The sequence below is a fragment of the Carassius auratus genome, linkage group LG48F (assembly GCF_003368295.1).
Source record: "Carassius auratus strain Wakin linkage group LG48F, ASM336829v1, whole genome shotgun sequence".
Lineage (NCBI taxonomy): Eukaryota > Metazoa > Chordata > Actinopteri > Cypriniformes > Cyprinidae > Carassius > Carassius auratus.
The window spans coordinates 2196070-2212187 of NC_039300.1; the positions used below are offsets into that span (position 1 = coordinate 2196070).

At 38.8% G+C, this 16118-nt stretch overlaps 1 protein-coding gene across 5 annotated transcripts; it reads right to left on the reverse strand.

The window, feature by feature from the left end:
• Positions 1 to 961: 961 nt before the first annotated feature.
• LOC113068669 (high mobility group protein HMG-I/HMG-Y-like) lies at positions 962 to 6977 on the reverse strand. Of its 5 annotated transcripts, none has more exons than XM_026241476.1 (5): positions 6823 to 6976; positions 5852 to 5961; positions 4589 to 4687; positions 3826 to 3885; positions 962 to 3010 (listed from the first exon to the last, which is right to left on the reverse strand). In XM_026241476.1, exons 2-5 carry the CDS (start codon positions 5939 to 5941, stop codon positions 2936 to 2938), a joined length of 324 nt encoding a protein of 107 aa, XP_026097261.1. In that variant the 5' UTR covers positions 5942 to 5961; positions 6823 to 6976; the 3' UTR covers positions 962 to 2935. The 5 variants fall into 5 exon arrangements, with proteins under 5 accessions (XP_026097261.1, XP_026097262.1, XP_026097265.1 ...); XM_026241477.1 differs by having other exon boundaries at positions 5852 to 5958; positions 6823 to 6969; XM_026241480.1 differs by having other exon boundaries at positions 5852 to 6000; positions 6823 to 6938.
• Between the last annotated feature and the right edge of the window lie 9141 nt (positions 6978 to 16118).

Consider the following 16118-nt stretch of genomic DNA (forward strand, 5'->3'; position numbering starts at 1 on the left):
TTAGGGAGTCTAAAACGTGGCCTAATGGTTAGAGGGTTGGACTCCCAATCGAAAGGTTGTGAGTTCTAGTCTCGGGCCGGCAGGAATTGTGGGTGGGGGGAGTGCATGTACAGTTCTTCACGTCATAATGTCAGTATCCCAGTCTTCCAGTCATAACAGAAGACTTCCCTCTGGTGCTGTGTGCAGGACCTTGTGTTCATCTACTACACTAGTGAGTATGTATTTGTTTGCCTTATTTTGTCCTGTTTGTTGTCGACATCCGTTGCTAGTGCTAAATGTAGCACTGAATCAATGGATGGTCTCCATTGAATGGGAGCCATCAGAAAGAGTCCCAACAGCTGGTAAAAACATCACAATGATCCACAGCAATGCAGTCCAGTGACTGTTTTGCAAAATGAAAAAAAAAAAAAAATATATATATATATATATATATCCTTTAAAAGTTATTATTGAAGTCAAAGATTTTAACCATTTATTGCACTTTGTTTTCTTCTAGTTATTTGCCTACAGTAAATATTTTCCTAAAAGGTTTGATTATAGAGAGTGAAGGGAGTTTTATTTTTAACACTTAAATAGCTAATAGCCTTTAGTTAGCCCAGCAAAACTGATTACCCCAAACAAATTAGGATTTATAATTCAGGGCGGGAGACATTAACACCATACAGAACTTTAATTGGACAAAAACACAGAGAGCTTGAGAGAGACTAAGTGTAGAATCTGTTGTGTTTCTTAATCAGCTTGGATCTGGATGTCTATATGGACAGCGGAGCTGAAGTTGAGGATAAGAGAAAGGAATAAGTTTGAAGTGACTCCTGGTGTGTAAAACAGATTTACTCCATTATTAACACTCTGAGGAAAACTACAGGCCATTCATTTCAGACAGCTAAACAATTAAATATTTTCATCAGCTGCCATTGGTCCAATGCTAATTAATAATTTAAAGAAATACAGCCACACAAGATTGTACGAATCCTTAACTTTATTACCATTTTGAATATAAATTCCTGCAGTCCACAATAGAAAATGCCGAGTGTATACATTGAAAAGACTGATCCCAAACCAGTTGTGTGCACGGGCACATAAAAACAAGACATCAGTATACGGAGGGGGCATGTTAAAAACACTGCATCAAACAGCCATAGTACCATCATGATCTACTGAACAGGGGCGCAGGGAAAGCAACTAGCAGGATGTCGATTATTACAAAGACAAAGAGGGAAGAAGAGGAGGAAAAAGCCCCAACCTTCAGGTGCCACACTAAATCATTTTGTCCATGATATATAACAGATCAAAGAGTCAATTCAGTGCACCAAACGCATGTATAGAAAAACTAACTAAAAACACAAAATAGCTCTACCACAGTCAGTGAATATGGTTTGCATCTCTCCGATCCAATGCAGTAATTCCTGTGGTGTGTCCAGACATTTATATATGAAAAAAATTAGTTTCTGTTCATTGATGCACACTGCTGTAAGCAAAATCAGTAAAAAAAAAAAAAAAAAAAAAAGCAATGAAAACCCCACACTGGAGGCAGCTGTAAAAGAATCAGACACTGCACTTGGAAAGAAACAAAAGCACGCTTGCCAAAGGCTGCACTGAGACCAGTTGAACATCGTCAGAAGAGAGCAGAGTAATCCGTCATAGGCTGTTGTAAAGTGAGGTATGAACGTGACGGTCAAGTCCAGAGTAGAACTGACCTGGTTGCAGTATTCCGGGTTTAATTAACCATGTTTGTAGCAGCATTAAGTTCTGAGAGGAGACCCAGTCACTGGACCGATCAGCGTTCCCTGACATGGAATTTAACACGTCAAAAAAGAGTGAAGAAACCGAAACTAAATCCCAAAACACATCAAGCAGAAGTTGTCTGAGTGGACTGTAACGGGACAGAAGCGACACGGCTGGGAAAGGAATGACGTAGCATTTTCTAGTTTAGTGATTAATGTTCGCATGTATAGTTCACGGATTTGGGGCTGAACGATTTAAAAGCACTGCTGGTGTCAAATCATTTGCGGTGCTTTTTCTGGAACAAGGACCAGTTGGTGGTTTAAAAAAAGAAAAATTAATACCAATCTTCATCCTCCAAAAACAAAATTGAACATAGCCAGAAAAGCAAACTGCTCTTTAGCACAACCAGTAAAGCTGACCTGCACGGAGAACGAGTCGAAACTCACTACGTAGCATGTGTGTGCCAGTAAATTTATCACGGCAATCAGTGAAATCATGGTGGCGAGTCGGAGGAGGGCATTCAAAAAAAAATAAAAAAAGTCAAAAATGTTTCACGACAATGCATTAATGATATGTTGATTACAAGTTAAAAGTCCTCTAGATTATGCTCACTCAAAAAAATAAGCTCTTTATTTCTAGCTTGAATCACGGAGTAGCTAAAAAGTATAACTGGAGACATCGAGTTACCACACGCACACACAACCCAAGTAAAAACATCGAGTAGGTCAATTCACCTTTGTCCAGAACACAACGACATGAATTTCACACAACCTACCATATTTTAGATTTAGACTTGTAAAAATAAACTTGAATTCTCTAGGCCTGAAACTGTTGTTTGCGAGAAGAGAAAACTTCAGTATTTTGCAAATCGCTTTGTGTCAAGCCGCCATCAGAGCATATCTTTGTCCAGTATAATGACAGACACTATCGACCAATTACCCATTGAGTGCGAGACATACACGTGTGCATGCATCCATGAATGGACATACAGTATTTTGAGTCATTTTCCAGTGGTGTTACACAGAGAAGGCGCATGAAGTGTGCAAGCCTCCCTGACACTAGGGGGCGCTAGAGAGTAAAGGTGAATTGGAGGGTGAGGGTTGCACTAGTGTAAAAGGAAAGAGGGGGAATGAGGGGGTGGGGAGGGTCAGTCCAGCTCTGGTCAACAGGAAGAAACAACGTTGGATTGTGAGGTAGCACAAGTTGCTAGTTACTGTTCCTCTTCCTCCTCCTCTTCTTCTTCCTCCTCCTCCTCAGAGGACTTAGATGGCTGCTCCTCCTTCTCCTGAAGACACAGACAGCAACAAACAGTCAGATGAGAGAACACTTACATTAGCATGACAGCAAATGTTATTCAGGTTAGATGTCATATTGAATTTCTTGTGGATGAAAACAAGGTTGTGAGGGACAGACTCAATCTTTACAATGGCTCACACTCCTAGATCACATTTTCAAAACCTCCATTTTCATGGAGGATTTGCCTATGTAAAGTTTCATAAAACACTACAACCTTTAACGCACTGTACTTCAGCGTGTAAACTCCATCAGAGAGTCGGTGACTTGCTGACTCATAACTTGCACCAATAACTTAAAGCAGTCTTCTAAGTGCCTCCTGTTTTCTTAGTGTGAATGAGTAAGTGGAGGAAGCGTCCCAGCCTGGCCACAGTAACTTGTAGTGTGACTCAAAGCCAAAGGTTTGTGTGACTCAACTCGCTGGATTCCTGCGGACATGTTTGAATGAGGAGAACTAAAGCCCGGAGCCAGAACCGTGCCTCATGTGAGAGGAATGCAGCACAAAGATGTGAGGCTGATGACTGCACAGTGAGCTGTCGAGGAAACGGGGGGCGGCACTGGGCTCTGCCAAACTGACTTAACAGCAGAATAAAAGGTTTCAAGATATTTGATCGGTTCTTATAAACAAGACCGACAGGAGAAACGAAGGGGGAGAACGAACTACAAGAAATCCCTCATGAGAATCAGACAAATATTTGTGTTGCTGCTCATGGCAACTTCCCACCACACAAACACCCATTTAGCCTTGTGGTTTTCCCTATAAATGGCACACGAAATGCACCAAGCAGAAAACAAATGAAAACTCACTGCTTTCTTGGGCCGTCCTCTGCGTTTCGTCCCTGCGGGTGCCGAAGCCGCTGCCGTTTTCTGAAAGAGAGAAGGAGAATAAACAAGGTGCTCTGCATGCAGTTGAACAACAGAGGGCGCCGGTGTCCTCGTGCTGGCAGGCCGCCCAGGGGCAGCGAGTTCATTGGCTATTATACTGGAAGCGGACATGAGCAGCTCACCAGCCACCTGGTCCGGAGCTGAGAGACAGCTGGTACAAGCCGAGAGAGAAACGACAGCATACACACAAACAAAAGGAAGAGACAGTGTGCATATGGGTCACTTGTCGTCATGACAATAGATGGAGGGGAAGGAAGGGTAGAAGCAGGGGGCGGGGCTATCATCTGCCTGTGCACCTGCAACACACAGAGCCTGCTACGCCACAGGAAGCCAAAACACTCAACCGGAACTGAGCAACTGCTTTATCTGCAGGCTCGGACGAAAAAACAAGACTGTTTAGATCTTAAGATGCACCAAAGAGGAGGAGCCAAGAAACTGATTGTAAACAGTCATGTTTACACGTTCGAAACACACATGATGGGCTGTTATGTTTACGGAAGCATAGATGCCAATATTTGTGATTTAACTCCATGTCAGCAACAGTGGCTATATGCACATGGTTGCATGTGCCAATAAATAACTCTGATTCATGCTAGAGCAGGAAGACAGATGCAGGTTTGTCAGTTTCTAGTGGCAATATCATAGAGGTGCTAGTTGTGCACAAAACCACTGAGATGTTACTCACTTTGCCCCTAGATGCCGTGGAGCTGGGCTTGTTCTTGCTGCCCTTTGGTCTTCCTCTAGGCCTCTTCGGTGTAGGAGAGCCACTTGCCTCCTGCTGAACCTTGAAAAGGGTAAATAACATGAATGAGCCAACTGTTGGTTACCATATACTGATGGATAACTTATCAAGCATCTGCTGTTCATAGTTAACACAACTGCTTGCTACTTTTAGACCAACAGGTGGCATGCAGGCCTTGGTTGCCAAAAGAGAATCAAATACACTACAAATACTATCAGTGTTATAGCAGTTAAATGAGCAGCTCAGGGTCAGTGTAAAGAATATTTCCTGTCAGGTCTATACAAGCGGATGGTGCGAGCCAACAGTAAATAATGCATAAAGCCTGCTGTGCATCTCAAGGACAGGAAACCAGGTTTACGTCAATGTAGACTAGCATCTACGTCATCTGACTTGGAGAAAAGTGTGCAAAAGAACAACACTTGTTAACATTTATAGCCCCAGTCATTTGACAATTAAAAAATAATAATAATAATAATAATAATCCTTTACTGATAAAGCAATTACATCCTTTGATTGAAAGGAATTCAAAGGCCTGGAATATACGGAAAGTAAGCCATTTAAGCATGTTACATGTCTGTTGCCCACTTCAATAAAAATGAAAAGATTACTTACAAATGCTTAAAACGTTTTTAAACTGTTGGTGTAAACATATATGCTATATATAAGAAGCCAAAATAGTGATGCAAAAGTAATGCATCTTGCTGTATGATGGTGGCCCTGGATTACTACTCAAAGACTCTGATTACATGAGCGAGTAATAGAAACTTTAAACCCAATGCACTCTTAAGGCCCTAATGACTGACCGCGGGATGAACCAATCAGATGCTGGCATTTCCCAGCGGCCAATCAGTGCGCAGCTGAAGCAGTAAGTGGGTTACTGCTGGTTTAAAGAGATCATGTTACAGGCCTTGGTCATTCTACCACTACAGATGACCACTGCATGTTCAGCGTGTGCGATGGAGCCGAAGATGCACCAAACAAAGACCTCAACACAGTCCATCAGTTCAGAGCTTTACGAGATAAGCACACAAAAATATAGTTTTGATTTTCTGAGCCCATGTGCAAGACCCCCCCCCCCACACACACACAAATAAAGGACAAAAACACACATTGCATGCATCATTTTAGCCCAGAATACAAACTAAGGCGGTGTTCAACACGAAACACCATATAATACCACAGTGGCCCATATAAAGCAGTGCATACCTGCGGGTGTTTCCGTGGTCTTCCTCGTCCTCTCTTCTCCGCTCCGTCTTTCTCTTTAGGAGCCACGGTGTCCTTGCCAGAGTCACTCATTCTGCCTCACTGCGAAACTGCTGCAAAGAGAGTCAGGCGATAAACAAACACGATATCAGCTGAAACGATAGACATTTTAAATACGTTACAAGGCGGTCGTTTGGTAGAAATTAACTTTACATGGAGGGTAGTGAAAGAGTGCGCGGAACGACCGGCTTCCCGTTTGTTTACAACACGCGCTAGGCCCGATTTAGCGTGAACTCAAACCCAACGCAATGTAGGTTACAACGCAAACGTATTTAAATCGCGTCGTGTCCGTTTAAATAATTGGATATTATTACCTTAAAAATAGTATATATGCAATCCGTGGGAGGTTCGCTGTGCTGCAGCGGGGCTTTAAAAGAGAAAGCTCAAAGGCGAACGGTTTCTACGGATACCCCGCAGCTCCAGTACGAACCGGAACACGAACTCTCAGCGCGAGATTCGCGCCCTTTTAAATCCCCGAGCGCGTGAAAACACGGTTCGGTTGTTTACACTGCGAAGAGCTTTAAACGATAAATAATAATAATAAAAGTAAAAGAGAATGCAAACAAGAGACAAAGCGACGGTTTTAGACAAACGATTTTGGCCTTTTGTTTTAAAACCCAGAGTTTTTTTTTAAGGATTGCAATATTTGCGGTATATTTAAATATATAACTGTTATATATATATATATATTTTTGAGAAGGGTGTGGATTGCAGAAACTTACTAGAACTTGGCGTATGTTATAAATTAAAGAAAAACGCGCCACGCGAGCCCGCCAATCTGTTTAGTGTTTGTTAATCCTGTTCAACTGTGCATTAAAACCAAACAAATTACACCCATTTCTGTTTTCCTGTTTGCAGAGAGCGAACATTTCTAAAGCCAGCTTGAAAATAAATAATATAGATTTAAAACGTACCCTTTTTAAAGGATCGGTCGGGACGATGTCCGAAGCGTGTAAAGCCGCGCGGTCTGTGAGCTACGAATGAATGAAACACAACACTCCTCTTCGGGAGTTTAGGGGCATTTCACGGGGTCTTCCACACCGGAAATAGACCGACGGGGCGGAGTCAGTGGGCGGGACGTGCGTTTGGGATCGTCACGAACCAATAAGCTGCATTGGCTGTGGTCCCTGCCAATCACGATCGCGTCGGCTCCAGACACACCCGAGCGCTTTCAGTGTTGTTACAGGTTTTATTGTTACTGACCCCCTCGTTTTTAGAAAAAGAATGGTCTTAACTGCATTGTTACACTTTTTACTTTACCCCAATTTTAGAATCACACGCAAAAAATTTGGCGCGTTTTTTTTTCTTTTAGAGCTTGAAAACATTATAATTTCAAGAGTCTTAAATTAGAGTTTTGTGCAAAAAAGGACTTATTTTGTGTCTTATTTTGTATTTATGTATGCCTCTGTCCAACGAGTATTATATTTTGCTTTAGTAGGCTATGTGTGGATTTTCAGTTGCGACATTTTTTTTTTCTAAAGATCAAGATCTATTTTAAACTCAAGCTGTGTGGGAAGGCTTTTAAAAAGGACTTAAATGTTTGATTGAAAGACCAATAACAATCTCCGAAATTAATCAAAGTTATAATGGTTTAATGAATCATATTTTAGTTCCCTACAGTATTTAATTGACTGCAAATTGCTCTTTGTGGGTGCATTAGTATATCATTATTTAAAGTAATTGTCTGTAATAACTGAGTTACCTGCATGTTCTTCCAAACATTTCTATGTGCCCAGCAAAAGACGGTATTTAAAGATCGCCTGGGACCATAGACAACATCTTAAGGCATAGACTAAGAACCAGTCTGACCAACTGGCAATAAACTGAGCGGTAATCAAGCTTAAGCTACATTTTCATATTCAAATTAGACAAATCTACCTTTTTATGTAGCTAACTGACAAAGTTATGACCAGTCTTGAAAATAAACAATGAATAGATAGATGATAGACAGATCAATAGATATATAGATTCAGAATTGGGTGCACTAAACCTTAATTTCCGGTAATATCAAACGATTGATCAGATATGAGAGCCAGCCAAAGGTCATATTAATCATCAAGACCAACATTACTCACATATAGTAATGTGAGTAATGTAACTCAGCTCTACCTCTCATTCCATCCTGATGAGCCGACGGTAGCTAACAGACATTTCTTCCTGGATGAAGGACCATCACCTTCAACTCGACCTTGCCAAGACAGAACTGCTTGTGATTCCAGCAAATCCATCGTTTCATCACAATTTCACCATCAAGTTAGGCACATCAACCATAACTCCTTCAAAAACAGCTAGAAGCCTTGGAGTTATGATTGATGATCAGCTGACTTTCTCAGACCACATTGCTAAAACTGTCCGATCCTGCAGATTTGCTTTATTCAACATCAAGAAGATCAAGCCCTTTCTTTGGGATCATGCTGCACAACTCCTTGTTCAAGCTCTTGTTCTGTGGCTGGACTATTGCAATGCTCTCTTGGCAGGTCTTCCAGCCAATTCTATCAAACCTTTACAATTAATTCAGAACGCGACAGCAAGATTAATTTTTAATGAGCCAAAAAGAATACACGTCACACCTCTGTTTATCAGTTTGCACTGGCTTCCAATAGCTGCTCGCATAAAATTCAAGGCATTGATGTTTGTCTACAAAACCACCACTGACTCTGCACCCATTTACCTAAATTCGTTACTTCAGACTTATGTGCCTCTAGAAGCTTGTGTTCTGCAAGTGAACGTTGCTTGATTGTCCCATCCCAAAGAAGCACAAAGTCACTTTTAAATTAAATGTTCCCTTCTGGTGGAATGAACTCCCCAACTCAATCCGAGCAGCTGAGTCCTTATCTTCAAGAATCTGCTTAAAGCATCTCTTCCATCTTTATTTGACCCTCTAACTTTAACACTCACTATTCTAATTCTATTCTTTAAAAAAATCTAACTACCTTTCTAATCTTTTTTGTATTCTATTTTCTTTTCATTTTTCTTTTTTCAAAAGCAAAAAAGACCTCTAACACTAGCTTGCTCTATTCTTTATCTATTCTATCTGTTTTCTTTTTATTTATTATATTATTTGAAAGCCCTTGCTCTTGTACTGTGTTAAGCTGAGACTTGTTATAGCACCTGTATACTTAAAACATTTGCACACACTGACACACACAGAACATCTCTGGACGTCCTGGGACACAGACGACAACGCTAATCCGCATCTCCTTCACCGATTAAATTACTAAAGACTTTTCTTCCTGAAGAAGTGCAGTATTTCACCATGTTGTATTTGTTGGGGTCAGTCCCTCACAAAATCATAAACTTGTGCTGAAAGTTGCACATTTAATTCTCAACACTGTTCTCAAGTTCAACAAAATGTTTAGTTACTGACCGACACAAAAACAGCATTTTGATTCACCATCATAAACAGCTCTGGTGATGCAGCAAACATCAATGCATGCATCTAAAGAGAAGCGTTAAAAGTATATGTGACTTGTGAAAGGCTGCTCTTTTCCTGTTGGAAAGGCTGTAGGCTAATAATTTCTGTATATTTACAACACAAAGCAAGGTGTGATGCTGCAGCTACAGGCCAATGTGCTTATTGTGTTGCAAATAGGAGTAAAAGCACAGCACCATTAAGACAGCCTCTGGCACATTTTACGGTCCTGTGTCTTCACAATGGGCCATTTGGTTTACTGAGACATCTTTTAAATGCAAAACCATGCCACTGATATAACATGCTAATATGACTAATTTCCTCCGATCTCAGTGTTTACAGACGAGTCATTGTGAGTCAGTGATTATCCACTGATCAAATTATGTTTTTTTTTCTGTATTAAATAAATAGTTGTTGTTCTGGAATTTGAAACTGAAAAAAAAAAGACTCCGATGACAAACAGACAAAACATTTCAGGTGTTTTCCATCAACTTCCTGTCTTAATATTACACTTGTTTGAGGTTGGTTTTAATGGCACTGAAGCTTGTTCTTTCTGAGGCATGTGTCATGTTCACATATGTACCCCCAGCAATACACAGTGCATGAAATATGAATCAACAGCTGTATTTTTTTCTTCTCTGCTCAGCATGTGCTCTTCTGGCACTCCAACTACTCCCAACTAAATTTCTCCATGCACTTCCTGCTTTTCCTGCAGTGTTTTCCATCCCCCACCCCCTCACACACACACACAAACACACACACACACACACACACACTGCGTGTAAGTTCACAGATATTCTCCGTCTTGTATTACTCCTTAAACCACCAGATGGTAACTCTTATGTAAGAATAATAATAAATAAGAAGAATTTACACTTACAGGGACTGAACCTCTTATGAGACATTTAAATGAGAAGCTTAACGAAAATTAACCATGGATTTACCACAAATAAAACCAAAAACAAACATAGTTACTATAGTTAAACCGTGGTCACCACAAATAAACATAGTTTAGACACTAACCGAAGTTTAACCATGGTATTATTAGTAGTAACTGTGACTACACAAATGGTAATTAATACACCAAAAAAATGGTTCCTACTTTCACTGCAATATGCAATAAAACTATGGTCATTTTCGTAAGGGATGGAATAGGTAAATGAATGAATAAACAAACTGTTTTGGAAAGAACCGCATGTCCCGGGTTGTGTGTGGGTTTCTCCCCGTGGTTTGAGTCACACACTCTCTCTCACACACACACACACACACACACACACACGGTGGGCTGGCTCGAGCCTCGAGGACACAGGGGAGGAGAGACAACATGTATTATTTCTGAATGAAGGCAGAGGAAGGAAGTGGAGCACAGAAACAATCCCCCGCCATTTTTTAAATCTGATTCACTATCACTGAGTCAAGTGTGAGTCAGAACAAACCGGCGCACGTGTTTACTACACTGTGATACACCGATGTAAATACATGCCTTAAAGCTAACGTTTCTCCCTCATTTGACTGTTATTCATCATCGGTAACTGAACAACTGATCCCATATTTGAGCAGTAGACTATATGGCACGCATTTGTCTCCTCAGGACAACAAACTTGGGCACGATGTTATTTTATTTTATTTATTTATTTTTTTGAGTAAGAAACTAAGCGAGTTTCCATTAGATAATAATTTAAAACATTTAGCCTAACCGAAAACATCCACCAATATCTTTTCAGTGTTAATCGACTTCCGTGCACGCGCCCCAAGACAGAAGCTCTCTCAAAAATGTATAAAGGCTTTTTATACAGCCAATGGCTGGTTAAGTACCAAAAACAAACAAACAAACAAAAAGTGAAGGGTTTGCGTTTATTTTAATACAAAGACAAATCGTCCAATCATACCAAATTCAGAATGAGTGCAGCCGCTTATATTATAGCCAGACATCCGAGAACCAGCTCAAATCTAGAGGGGGTCTGAGGAGGACCCAGAGACCCCTGGGAGATTTTTAGTATGACCTTATTGAATATATTCATGTTTTTCTTCTTCTTCTTCTTCTTCTTCTTCTTCTTCTTCTTCTTCTTCTTCTTTGTTTTCCCCAAATAAAAACACTATCAACAAAATCCATCTTTGCAGAGCGGAAGTGGCTGAGATGTGACTGCTGCTAAATAATGCAATGAGATATTTTAGTTTTAATTTAATTAATTTTTTTTTTTTTTATATATATATTTTTCTTTATTATTATTTCATCATTATTATTAATGAAATAAAACTAGACAGTAGGGGGCGGTAAGTCATTGTCTAATTGAGTGGTCTAGTTTTGAATGGACAGCAAATAAAAATACTGCAGACAGCATCATTGATTAGCCTCACTGTTGTACTGACAAATATAACAGCATGGTTAGTACATATGCCTCGAGCTGATTCATAATTACAAACACGAATAAAAAACATATAAAAAAAACATGAATAACAGTTAAGAGAGGTTTAGATAAAGGGGTTTGAGTTACTAATAATCTACATTTAACCTGGTAATTAATATATATATATATATATATATATATATATATATATATATATATATATATATATATATATATATATATATATATATATATATATATATATATATATATATATATATTAATTTAATGCTATGACCTGTGTTATATTTAATCTGCAACAACAATGTAAACTTTTAGAAACAATATAAATTCATCATTATGCAGAATATATGAGTTTTTCTACTTCTGACTCGCAGGTCAATGTGCTTCTTCTTTTCCCTCTGATGTGGTAAGTGAAATGTGGAGGATATTAACTGTGAGAAGATGATTGACAGGTCAGTTTACAGTGTAACTGTACGACAGAGCTTTCTGCTGAAGACACAACTGTGTATGATGTTATAGTATGTCCCAAAGCTTGCCTACTACACACTCAAAAGTGTGTACTTTTTCTTCACCAAAGAAATAAATAACATCCTTCATGGATGTAAGCACACTGGTAAGCAGCATTTTAATGTCTGTGACAACAGGAGTACAAACCCTTCTCATTACAAATCTAGTGAAATGCTGAAAACATCTGTCCAAACAAATTTGCTGAGGTTATACAATTCCAACAAACCAAAACATCACAGATCTTAAAGAGCAGCAGGCACTTCATTTTAAACACATTATATGTGCACTACAACACACAGTGGTTTAACATCTTTGCACTTCAACAAAAGTAATTTTTTCTTTCATTAATTTTTTTCCTGGCCCCCTTTACGACTGTTGCATTGTAAGTGCAACAATAAGCTCTGTCTGCACTCTCACTACACTCATAAAGATAAAGGCGTCTTACTGGAATCAATGGTTCCATAAAAAAATACCTTTCCATAAAAATTACAGTTTTTTACTGACTGATGGTTTGTACTGAAGAACCATTCAGGGTTCCCCAAAGAACCATTCTGTGAACAGCTCTTTAAAGAACCGTTTTGCTGGATAAAGAACATGTATATTTAAGAGAGTATAGTTATTCATTAGTGTTTCCCATTAGTTAAAAAATGAAATGAAAGTGACGTGACATTCAGCCAAGTATGGTGACCCATACTCAGAATTCATGCTCTGCTTTTAACCCATCCAAAATGCACACACACACACACACACACACACACACACACACACACACACACACACACACACACACACACAGCAGTGAACACACACACAGCAGTGAACACACACCCGGAGCAGTGAGCCTCATTTATGCTGCGGCGCCCAGGGAGCAGTTGGGGTTCAGTGTCTTGCTCAGGGGCACCTCAGTCGTGTTATTGCCGGCCCGAGACTCGAACCCACAACCCTAGGGTTAGAAGTCGAACTCTCGAACCAGTAGGCTACGACTTACATAGACTCCATGGTCTAATCTGTCCAGTCTCATAATGAACCGATAATATTTTGATGCATATCATAATAACACAAAAGATCTCGAATGTTTTGTTTTGTAGGAATTGCATAACCTCCGTAAATTAGTTTGGACAGATGTTTTCATCATTTCACGAGAGGTACACCTGTTGTCCCAGACACTGAGAGGTCTCCCTTTAGTGTTCAGCGGTGGACTAAAGACCACTGTTTCTGCTGCCATCTTGTGAGAGATTCATGTATGAACTATGAGAAAGAAAGAGAACAGTGGAATTCCCCTTTTAGAGAGCTCTTATTTTTCTTTTTTTAATTTGAGGAGGAGTTAGGGGAGTTAGGGTATTTCTTTTAGACATTTTAAACTACAATCATCCAACCTAAATCTTTGATCACCTAGTGTATTTGTATTTTACAATTTATAATGTTGAGTCATATTTATATTGTGAGGAAGATACTTAAAATTAACTTTGATTTCAATCTCTGAATTGAATTTAACTAAAAAAAAACACACAAATAGTATATCATTATTTGGTGTATTTTGTGTAAAAGAATATGTTGACATGCTATTATGTAAAAAAAAAAAAAAAATACTGTACATTACTGTAGGTCCTCTATAGCTGTCTCTCTCAAAGTTGTTTTCTACAAAGTCCCTCCTTCTGACAGCGCAGTCTGCTCTGATTGGCCAACTGACACAGTGCACTGTGATTGGCAGAACACCACAAACAAACAAAAAAGCAGTCAAATAGTTGCTTGATTGGCATGACATTTGAGTTACAGTATTGCCAAATCATTTAAATACAGAATAAAATATAAAATATGATTACATCATCAAAGTAAAAGATGAGTAGAAGAAAAATGAGTAATCAGAATGATTAAGTGAACCTTCATTGCAAATAGAGTCGAAAGCTTTTAAAAAAAAAATTAAAAAAAAACAAAAAAAAAAAAACAATAAAACATGTAAATATTTTTCTTTGTTTGTGCTTTGGATTTGTGTTCATTAGAGTGTGAAGACAATAGTTGTGGTCGGTTGTATGTTGTTTTACTAAAAAGCTTATTTATGATTAATTTAGGATGTTGTGTCTTATGAGGAATGTCATATGTGGAAAAGTTTTGCTAGGTTACTGGCCACACAGATACCGCTGTAATTACCAGTTTATCTCCTTCTTTATATATTGTGTGTGATCAGTCCTTCAGACCAGGCCTCAGGGAAGTCACCAGACCATAAGATCAGACTGAATAATTTAGCTAGAGTTCGGCAGAACTTCGGCAGAGTGGGCAGAAATGGGAAGTTGGGGTCTAACTGTAGGCATTAATAAAATTGGTATCAGTGTCTGTAACTGAGTAATCAACTACACTGTCTCCTAACCTGGAGCAATACCTGAATCTTCCTAAACCATCTCCTCTGGTTCTGCCATTAATGATGTTAGCCCTAAACCCTTACAAAGTTTGAGCACTTGTTTTCCATGGGTGTCATCTAAACTATCATAGCTGTTTCTTGGTGTGATAATTAATGAAGAATGAAACGTGGTGTCATTGGATATGTGACTATTATCTACATTACAATATTGACATCATTTCTCTTCCGGTTCTGGCGTTTAAGTCTCCACATATAAGAACATGTCCTCTTGACTGAAAGTGCATGAAGTCAGTCTATGAGTTCAGAAAGCTGTGCTCTTTGTAATGGGGTCATGAGGCGGACTATAGAGTGCACAGAGCTAGAGATTGTGCTGTGATGTGACTGAGTTTACCTTAAGACAAATAGATGAAGTTTCAATTGTAAAATTTTTAGCAATTGTCTTTGTGCCATATAAGTATATAATGAAGGAACTACAATTTCTTTGTATCTTATTGGACAATGTAAAGCCTCATTACTGCGACACCACATTTCATGAAAGATACAGATGTCCATATTTGTTACACCGCTGAGTAAGTCTTGGTCTGCAGACGTTTTACCGAAAGTAGAAGAGTGCAGACCCTGTATATACCAACAACTGATTTTAAAGGGATCCCTGGATATTAAGACATGTATAGCTTAATGTAACATAAATGATGTCTCTTATTGAGATATTTAATAGAATTCCACAAGAGATGTATGTTATTAAAATAAAAAATCAACATAGTTTTTACGCTATAGGGGGTACCATTATTTTATTTGCACAGTACATTCTGCGTTGATGACGTCAAATGGTTGCACTTGGTGAGCTACTGCCGCTTTTTACCATGACACAACTCAGAATACACAACTCAAGAATATAAAATACTGATAATGATACCACATTGTGTGGTTTTGGGGTGTAATTTTCAGTCGGAGGACAACAAGAGAAGCAATAGAAGACTTCACTGATTTCCTAGTGTGATGGCTAAGGCCACACTTGTAGTAAGAATTGCGGTAGTTCATTTCAATTGTTCTAGACTTCTTTTAATTTAATTCATTTTTTTTGTAAGAGAAATTGATTTTTGTTTAAGTGATTAATTTTTTGTTTGTTTATAAATTTAATGTATTTATTTTGTCTCTTTAATATTATTTACCCTTAAACATTTAGTGTTAGTTGTGCATGTTGTCTCTTATGCGCCCATTGAAGATCAAAGAGCGACATAATTCATTACTAGAGTGCACGCTAGTGATTGAATAAAACTACACAAGATAGGGGTTAATATTTTCTTTAATTAGTTGAAGGACTGAGTATCTTACCCGTGGTTCTGCAGCATGGAACCAGGGTTTGTAATTAAAAGAGCGCATAGTTTCCTGATGTCCTTTATATCCTGTGTTAGGAATTATGGGAAATGTAGTTTGGGTACCACAAGGGTTTGGATTATTTGTTAATTGTAATGTTGTTATAATAAAGGGCATTCTTTCCAGTACATTTTATTATTGCTTTATGGTGAATGGAATTTAATGCCTATAGAGTTTATTTATGTA